At 43.3% G+C, this 9,339-nt stretch overlaps 1 protein-coding gene across 1 annotated transcript in view; it reads left to right on the forward strand.

Moving 5' to 3' along the window:
- The window catches only part of GAN (gigaxonin), a 30,449-nt gene extending 25,452 nt beyond the window's left edge, over nucleotides 1-4,997 (forward strand). Inside the window, 2 exon segments of the mRNA XM_018083768.1 lie at nucleotides 812-921; nucleotides 1,918-4,997. Of these exon segments, the coding sequence (XP_017939257.1) occupies nucleotides 812-921; nucleotides 1,918-2,099 (292 nt within the window). The 3' untranslated portion in view covers nucleotides 2,100-4,997.
- The last annotated feature ends 4,342 nt before the right edge of the window (nucleotides 4,998-9,339 follow it).

A 9,339-nucleotide genomic window follows, 5' to 3' on the forward strand; every position in this document is an offset into this window, starting at 1 on the left:
ACCAGCCTCCCAGTACATGCTTACCTGCTTTCCAAAGGCTTCAACATGGAAAACTGCTTTTCACTGGGTGGGATGATCAGGCTGCTGTAGTGTTGCAATGAGACTGTGCTTACAGTGAACACAGGGGACTTTTAAGTTTACAGTAGGGGCTGGAAAGGGATTGAAAAGAGCCTGATATGTGATTAGGAATTCCAGATAATGGACATTTTTCTTTTCCAGATTCCCTTACCATTTTGATCTCCAGTCTTCTGTCCCTTGTTTGAAGCTGAGCATTGCCAAGTGCTGCATTCTTCTTAGCAGGCCCTTATAAAGCACAATTAGAGAAGTTAAGGAGTTATATGGGAGAAGGCACTGCTTAATAACAAGGTTCTGCCATAGCAATTTGTTATTTCCCCTAGTGTGGGTCATTAAGGCTTATATGTGTTTATGATTTTACTGATTTTGAGAAAAAACAGCCTAAAATTTTCTCTGTAGGGAAAATTGAGTGGCATAGCTGTTGGCTCTGACATGCCTGGTCGCTTCCAGAAGGTCACACTGGGTGGCTGCAAGAGGAATTTATTATAGGTAGATTACACAGATGAGTGGAGCAATTCTGAAATAAAGCAAATTCAGGATACAGCAGTACCAGTTGCTTTTCCTGGCTAGGGGAAGCCAGGACTATTGCAGTCTAGACAACATTCCCAATGCTTTTTACATAACCAATTAACATGCTCTCTGCTTTCGAGTCGAAGATTACAATTACAAAAAGAATCTGGATTATTTTTTTTTTTTTTAATAATCACATCCTGTTTTTTAATTATTGTTTTTACAGGTGGATTTATCTAAATGACCAGAACCTCTGTATCCCAACTAGTTCTTCTTTCGTGTATGGAGCTGTGCCCATCGGAGCCAGCATATACGTGATTGGAGATCTCGACACAGGTCAGAACTAGAACTAAAAACCTCTTGTTGCTTATTTTCTTCCAGTCTTTTAAATACTGGGTACCAATGAGACTGAACATTTTAAGGATAAGAGGCTGAGATTCTGTTCTAAGTTGCTGTGGTTCACAGGGATTATGCTGGACATACAGAAACGTGCAGGTTGCTTTTGGAGCTCTTCAGAAACAGGTTCAGTGCTATGAGCATTGGGTGGTTTGGTTGATTAGTTTGAAGATCAGAAAAGAAGACTAAGAGTGTGTTACTGCTTTTATCTAAATGTAAGGAGAACTGTTACTGCCTGAGGTTGTGGCTCCTGTCTTTGTAGCAGTAAGCAGGCAGTTCTGCATTTTGGGGACATCATCCAGTGGCTCATATGGATGTGAGAGTGACTCTGGGCTCTAAATCCTGACTGAATAAATGTGTACTAACAAACACAGTCAGTCCTCAGCTTTCAGCATTTGGTCACATACTGTAAAAGAGGTTTGGAAGGCTACCTGCTTTTGTGGCCGTGTGTACGTACGTAAGTTGTGTAACAGGGCTTTTTGCAAAACGTAAATGAGGAAAAATCCAAATGTGGTGGGTTTAAGTGGATCAGAGACATCACAGTAGTTCCCTTTTGACAGTAATTTCAACCACCCCTCCAGCAACTGATCTGTGTTCCTGTGCATGCTCTCCTTCATGTGTTTGCATGCTGTGCCAGGGGAAGTTTGGGTTGGATATTAGGAAGACATTTTTTACAGAGAGAGTAATCAGCCATTGGAATGGGCTGCTCAGGGAGGTGGTGGATTCTCTGTCTCTGGAGGTGTTTAAGATGAGGCTGGATGTGGCATCAGTGCCACAGTCTGGTAACCACGACAGTGTTGGATCCAGGGTTGGACTCGATGATCTCGGAGGTCTTTTCCAACCAGGTCAATTCTGTGATTGATTATCAGAGGTTCAACGCGGTGGTACCTACAGCACGTTTTAGGCATTTCCTCTCTTTTTTTTTTGTGAACTCAGGCACAAACTATGACTATGTCAGAGAGTTTAAGAGGAGCACGGGCACCTGGCAGCGCACGAAGCCCCTGTTCCCGTCGGACCTGCGGCGCACCGGCTGTGCCGCCCTGCGCATCGCCAACTGCAAACTCTTCCGGCTGCAGCTTCAGCAGGGCCTGTTCCGCATCCGCGTCCCTTCTCCGTGATCCGTGTGCTGGCAGGGGAGGAGACTGGAAGAGTTCTGCGCAGCCCACCATAATCTAGCTCTATATAAAAGGAAAAAAGCTGAGAAATTACAGCTGAAACTTAACACTGTATGCTGTGCTTTGGTATGGTAACTGTTTTTGTTTTAAATGCTTAAAAAGCTTGAGTCTCAGTTCTTGTTCGGGAACAAATAACTTAAGTATACATTAAAAAAGAAGAGAGGGGGGAAATAAAAGGGGAGAGCAAGGAAACACCTTCAGTCGTAACCATTTGGAGTTTAAACCATATTATTGAAGAAGGTTTTTTTTCTGTGTCTGGAACTGTGGGAATTGGTTTCCTTTGGCGAAGCTTATTGGAAAGCGGAACAGATTTCAGGTGCATTTCCCCTGAGGGGAACTGGTCCGAATAAAAGTGCTATCTGGGACTGGATAGCTGTAATACACAGGAGCTGTACAATAACCAACCTCCCTGGTGTGCTGCCAAGACTGCTGCTGGAGCGTGATGCCATAGGAGACGTTGGTCGTTGCACCTTTTATTTCTAGTCCTTCCTCAAAAAGATTTAAGGTCTGTGCCTAAAAATGGTGGAGGTGTGTACATACGGTTTTTCATTCATTTGCAATGGTTTCATTCCTACAAATACTTTTAATATATTTAAAAATGGACTAATCTGAAATGGATACAGTACATTACAGAGAAGTAAACTGGTTTTTTTTCTATGCTGTCATTTGAGTAGCCTGACGAACTGGTCTGCAGGTGGGTGGCATGTGCTTCTGGGTGGGCTTTGGGGGCTGTTTTCTTGAAGTGAAAAGGGGGAAGGGTGTTTGGAACGGTTAGTGGTGATTGCTGCTTTTGGCAAAAGCAAAAAAAAAAAAAAACAAATAGGTTGTGTTCCTTTTTACTTCAGATCAGTTGCAAACTCAGAATGGTTTTTAAGCCTGAGGATCGTAGAACGGTGTGTTTTGTCTCTCTGAGAACAAAGGTGAAGTATGACAAGGATATATTTCTTTTGCAGAAAACCTGATTTTTGGATTAAGAGTTCAGGAAAATTTGAACAGCGACTTTAAATTGGGATCAAAAGTTTGTTTACTAATGATTTCCGTGCTAAGGTACAGTCTTGTTTATTGCTGTCTGACTTGGAAAGCTGGGTTTTATGGCGTGGTTATAGTGAAGAACTTAGTATCTTGCATTTTTTTTCTTACTAAGCCTTGTTCACATCAGTAGCGATATTTAATTGCCTTTTTTTTCGTAGTCAAGGTCAGCTGGTAGAACACTTTTACCTCAGTTTTTGATTTCGTTATTGTTGTGATGGGTGGGACGTGACCTCTATTTATTTAAAAGGAATAAAATGGGAGAGATGGGAAACAGAAATAAGACCTCCTGCCCTTCAGAAAAAGAGATTTTGTATAACCAGTATTATAACTACACACAAGACTTTCCACTCTGCACCTTTGTGGACCTCAGACAAGCCAACCTCTGCCCTCAGTTGTGTTAGTGTAAACCTTTGTCATCTTCGCTGAATCATCTTAGACATGCTGAACTACAATCCCAAACTCCTACAGAATAGTGATATTTCACTAAATAACCCTTGAAGAGACATTCTGAAACTTCTGCTCGGTCCTTCCATAGCACTGATGTGTGGTTGGAATTACTCTGATTTCTGAGCAAAGGGGTGGGGGGGGAAAAGAAAAGGGCAGCAGCCAATCCATTCACCATTATTTATTTTTTTATTATTTTTTACAATGCTGAAGTGCTGCAAAACTTGAACTATATACATCAATTTTCTGACCTATATTAGTTGACATATTAAAAAGTTTATATATTTATGCATTGCAGTAAACTTGGTGTGTGTATATATATGTCTTTAGATTTTAAATTTATATATAATGCTTTACTACAGAAATGTGAACCACTATTTCCATCCTTGGCTGTCTTGTGAAATAAATCAAGTGCTGTTAGTTTATCTATAAAACTTCCCCTTTTTTGAAAAATCTTACATGGATTTTTTTTTTTTTCTCAGACAAAGTGCCAAGATCCCATATTCAAAAGTGATGAATGTTCCTAAGCACCTATTTCACTTTTGAGCTCAGTTTTCTAAGTGGCTTGGAAAACTTTCGAAAATGTTATTCAGAATATTGCAGGCTGCTATCTCCCAAGTCCCTGTAGCTTCCCAGCACCCTTGAGGGCATTCAGCACCCAGAAAACATAAGTGATAAATGCACATATTAAATCCAAATCCTCTGTACTCAAGCAGTGTTTTGCAGTTAAAATTACTGAACAGAATGTTTACATTTAAAGTAGGATTAACAGTAGGTATTCTTACTTTTTTTTTTTTTTAACATAAATAAACAAATCTCTTGTGATTGGAGCGTGTTGCGAATGCACTTGGTGAGATTTGACCAAGAAGTTTAAGCCTCTTCAGCTGAACCAGTTGCAAACTGAATTTCTTAGCACGCCTGTCCTCGTGTCACGTTCTGTGCAGCCCAGGGACCAGGGACCCTGGGATCAGACCCCAGTGTCTCCAGGGACACTGGCTCCTGGAGTTTGGGGTGCATGCTCAGGCTGAAGGTTTGAGCACTCCTGAGCTCTCAAAACTGGCTTCCTTGGTGTTGCTTAAGTGAATGGGGATCATTCCCCATCTGTGTTGTGTGTGGCCGATCCAGGAGCTGTTCCAGGCCCTGTGTGTGTAGGAGGGAAGTGATGTGTCTTTTGGGGTCTGACTCCTGTCTGTCTGCCCTGGTCTGATCTGCAAGTGCATCTCTTGGGATGTGCAATAACCAGGTTTGATTTCTCTCTGAATTTTAGGCAAGGCTTTGATGCCAAGGCTCCCCTTTCTCCAGGGATTGTCCTGGGGATGGTGCAGGAGACAAGAGGCAGAGCTGACCTCTGGTTTTCCTTTTGCTTTTCAGAAGAGAGGGGAGGGAGGCTGTGATTCCAGAGGTGCTGAGTGGAGGGAGGTCACCAGTCTCCTGAGGCGTTGAGTGTATGAAGAGCCATAGATTGGACTGGGTTCACTGGTAAATGCCACCACCCCAGCTGTCCCTGCACCCCGGTGCTGTGTACCCCTGGTGCTGTGTACCCCTGCATACGATGGCTGAACCACGTGGGAAACAACTCAGGAACTTTCTGAGGTGCAGTCCAGGGGTTTTAGGTGGTTTGGCAGTTTAGAAACTTAGTTTAAGTTGTCCTTGCTTGGCACAGTGGGCTTAATTCCTTCCAGCTCCTGAATCAGCTCTCTGGTTCAGCCAGGTCCTCCACAGGTGACTTTGTGAATGTTTCTCCTGGCCCTCTGTCCCTGCCATCTGAGGCTTCACCACCAGGCTTTAGGGCACCTTCCCTGGGGCTGAGAGTTCATCTCAGCATTGAAATGCTGATGTTTTTAGACCAACATTTGTATTTCTGCAAAGTGCCACTGACTTGGTGCCCGGCACACCTTGGACCGGGGCTGGGTCCTTGGGTGCACCTTGAGTCAAGCTCAGCACAATCCCAAACTAGGACTGGCTGGGCCACCTTGAGCTTGAGGAACTTGGACTGGGCCTCTGTGTCCTTTTTCCTTCCCCTGCTGAGGAACTGGACAAACCCCAGCCACTGTCATTATAAAATCACCGAAATACGGGGTAGGAGTTGTGGAAGATGGGAAGAGAGGTGGCTTTTTCTTCTCCCCTCACTCCATCTCTTACCACAGTTCCCCCCCCCAAAAAAAAATTTCCTCTTCCTTTTTTTTTTCTTCATGTGCCACAGGTAATTTTTGTAAGAACTTTGGAGTTGCTAATTTTAGGTTAAATCAAAAGTTTTGAGTGTACAAGTGGGGGGAAAAAAAGAGATACTATTGTAAGCACACGGCAGCGTCCTCTGTGCTTGTTTTACAGAAGCAAAGGTGTAAAGTGCTGTTGCTCTCAAAAAATAAATCCCTCAGGTTCCTGAGGGAGGCACACACCTGGCCTTGTGAGATGGTCCTAAAGAATCAGGGTTGGGTTTCAAATTCTTTCTGTGTTTATAACCTGAAGAAGAGGCATCCTGAAGAGTCTTCTGTTTTGCTGTACCACAGCGAGGTCTGCCTGTCCTCAAATGTTTGATCAGCTAGTCCTTTAGTTGTTGTGAAAATGCTGTATCAACCCAGCTGCTCCTGGTCGAGGGGCTCTCCACAGCTTTGGGGGCACCTCGTCTGTGAATTGAAGGCAAATGGATACGAGGTCACGCAGCAGGATAGTGGTTGAGTCTGAAAACAAAGCAAATTCACAACCTCAGCTCACTGATAGCTGTGGGCAGGCTGTGCTTGGACTGCACAGCACGTGCCTGGCACACAGCCTGCCTTCTGGGGCAGAGATCTGGGTGAAAATAAGAGGTTTTTATCAGAGCTGCTGAGGTGCCTGGTTTATGAACTCCCCTCGCAGAACACACCAGGCAGCTTGGTTTCTTTGCAATATTTCTTGTGCCTGCACGACTCAGGAAATGCACAAGTACAGGAGTGAGGGGTTTAGGGATGTCTTTCCCTGTTTTAACTGCAGTTCCTCTGGTTGTTCCATAAATACTGTGGCCATCCAGCCTGCATGGGCTCTGCTAACGTGCGTGTGCCGTGTGAAGTGGAGGATGCAATAACAAATGCAAGTTCATACAAGTGCCAAAATTTTGGTTTACTCTGTGTGTAACAGTAATTCAGCTGATCTACTAAAATATAGAGATGCTTACAATTCACTGTGTTCCAGAAAAGAGCAGTGGTTTGGGTTTTTTTGGTTTTTTTTTTTTTTTAAATGTATGCTATTGAAAACACTGTAAATTTTTACTTCTTTTTTTTTAAATACTGTTCTGCAGGTTTGTGTTACTCTTCACAGCTGCCTTGAATATCACTCCATGTGATGGATATGGACACTTTGCTCTTTATTAGAGCACTGGTGCCATGCAAGTATATAATAAGTGGCAGCTGACAACAGGTTTTAGTATTTAAAATTCTAAGTAGTTAGATGAAGTGGAGTTCATTTGCATTACTTGGCCTGCAGTGTCTTGGGAAGTGTGGCTGTGCCCAGGGACACAGACAGACCAAGGCCTGGTTTGGTGCCACTCACAGCCATGCTGTCAAAGGAGTTACATTTAATTTAGGGTATGGATCCTTCCTGCCTCTAATTTAGCATTGAGGACGAGGGGGTTGTGTTCTCTGAGCTCTTTGGAGTACTTAAACAGCTCCTCCAGGTGGGTGGGAGGGGTGTTAATGACATCCCTGTGTGCAGGAGCTGCTATTTCCATCTTCTTGGAGTGTTTCCTTTTCCTGTCCAGGAACAAGTGCAGGGCTGCGTTTCACTCGTCGCTGCTGCAGCCTTTTGACATTTGCCATTTTCTGCTGCTCTTCCTTGTCTTTTCTTGGAGCTGGGAGCTGCACCTGTAGGTTCTGTGTTTCTGTGGCACACCACTTGTGAAGGGAAAGTACAGAGATCACTCTGATCCCTTGGGATTGGGAAGGTGACCCAGTGAAAGCTGAAGGCAGTGAGATTTGGGGGCAGCTCCACTCATTTTCTGTGGGGGTCACATCCACGGGCTCTGAAGTTTATTGATGAGTTGGGCACCTGCTCTCCATTATCCCTGTGGTTTCTGGTGTGGTTTTTTTTTCCTGTGGAATTCCTTGCTGTAGGAAGGATTGCAGCCAGGGTTTAAGGTGACACCTCTGATCAGCCATGCCCAGCATGACTCTGCAGCCTGACTGCTGTTGTCCTCCAGTAATCAATTGTCTCAAAATTTTGATTAACAGGTAATCTAAAAACATGGACTAAAGCCATGTGAAGTGCCCAACTTGATAAACACCTGCTCAAAAGGATTAAAGGTAACAGGAGAATTAAACTATGAACTGCTACCAACGGGTGATTATGTTGTAAATTTGTTGGCAATACAAAATCTTAGATATTTTTCTAAATAGCTTATTCTAGGTAGCTGCTTCTTAGTTGTAAAAATATTTGAAATAGATAAAGATGTTGTTTAGAATAATATTTGAAGGTTATTGTCTTGAAAAGTGAGCTGGAAGATTGGAGCTTTTCAATGGCAAAGGCTAAATCTTGTTTGCCCAGTGCTTTTGCAGGGTTTCTGGTGAACAGAGAACACCTGCCAGGGCACATCAGTGCATGAGGGTACTCAATGCCACTGCCTACCTGTGCCCTTGAATTTGCAGAATGAAATGAGGCTGTTCTGAGCCCTGGTAAAAGCTGAGGGATCTGATTACAATAATAAGATAGAAAGAAGTGTCCCCAGTGTCAATAATTTTATTGATAAAACACGAAAATGCCTTTTTTTTTTTTTTTCAGATACTGGGTACTTTTGAATCACCACCTAATGCACTTGATTATTTTTTTTTCTTCTTTGCCTTTCATCCTTTTCACTTAATGCTAAAATGTCCTCAAGGGCAAGTTTCTCTCCTCTGTATTTCCGGCCCCAGGAGCCTGACAGACCCCCTGTCACAGGCTGTGCAATGGGCTGTCTCACCAGTGTAATTTCTGTGCATTCTCTGTGCTGCCACCTCTGCCAACTTCAGAACATTAAAAAAAAAACCAACCCTGTAGAACAATTTTGCACCAGATGAAAGCAAGAGCCGTTTTGGAAAGTCTGAATGTCAGTCTGCAATAATTAGTGTGCTTTGAAAACCTGATCCCTGGCTGGGCTTGAGGTTCTGTCCTGAATGGTCTGACACTGATTAATCTGCCTTATCAATTTTATTAACCTGCTTTATCAATTCACACGTGACAGCAGGAAAGCATTATCATCCTTGTCACTTGTTTCACTTGTCCTTGTCACTTGTTTTTAACTCTTAAAAAGCAAAGTCTGCTTATTTATTAGAGTGTATAAACCAGTACACCGGGGTATCTGCCAAGGTGGTCGGGTTGAACAGAGCTGACATTCTGCAAAGCTCTTGTTAAAGTTTCTTTCTGAAGGGAAGCCAGGGAGTGCCCTCTTAAGAAATACTTTCAAACTCTTTCAGAACTGGTCTTAAACGAGTCCAAAGGACTCCTCTGGGTTGCTCAGAGTGCACGGGGTCTGTTCGAGCTTTTGTTTGCTTCGGGAAACAGCTGCTAAGTCAATTTGAAGCATTATTTTTTCATCCCTGACTTCCCAAACCGAAATAGGTAAATTAAAAATTGCTTCTTTTAATAGAAACATTTTTGTATTTAAGGGTTGGAGGCTGCATTTTTGCAATATGTGGTGAGTTTGTATTGCACCTTAGTTTAGTGGCTGTAAACAGCGAGCTGTGTCCTGGTGGACTCCTGA

Source organism: Manacus vitellinus, unplaced genomic scaffold (genome assembly GCF_001715985.3).
Source record: "Manacus vitellinus isolate BGI_N305 unplaced genomic scaffold, ASM171598v3 scaffold_10_pilon, whole genome shotgun sequence".
Classification (NCBI taxonomy): domain Eukaryota; kingdom Metazoa; phylum Chordata; class Aves; order Passeriformes; family Pipridae; genus Manacus; species Manacus vitellinus.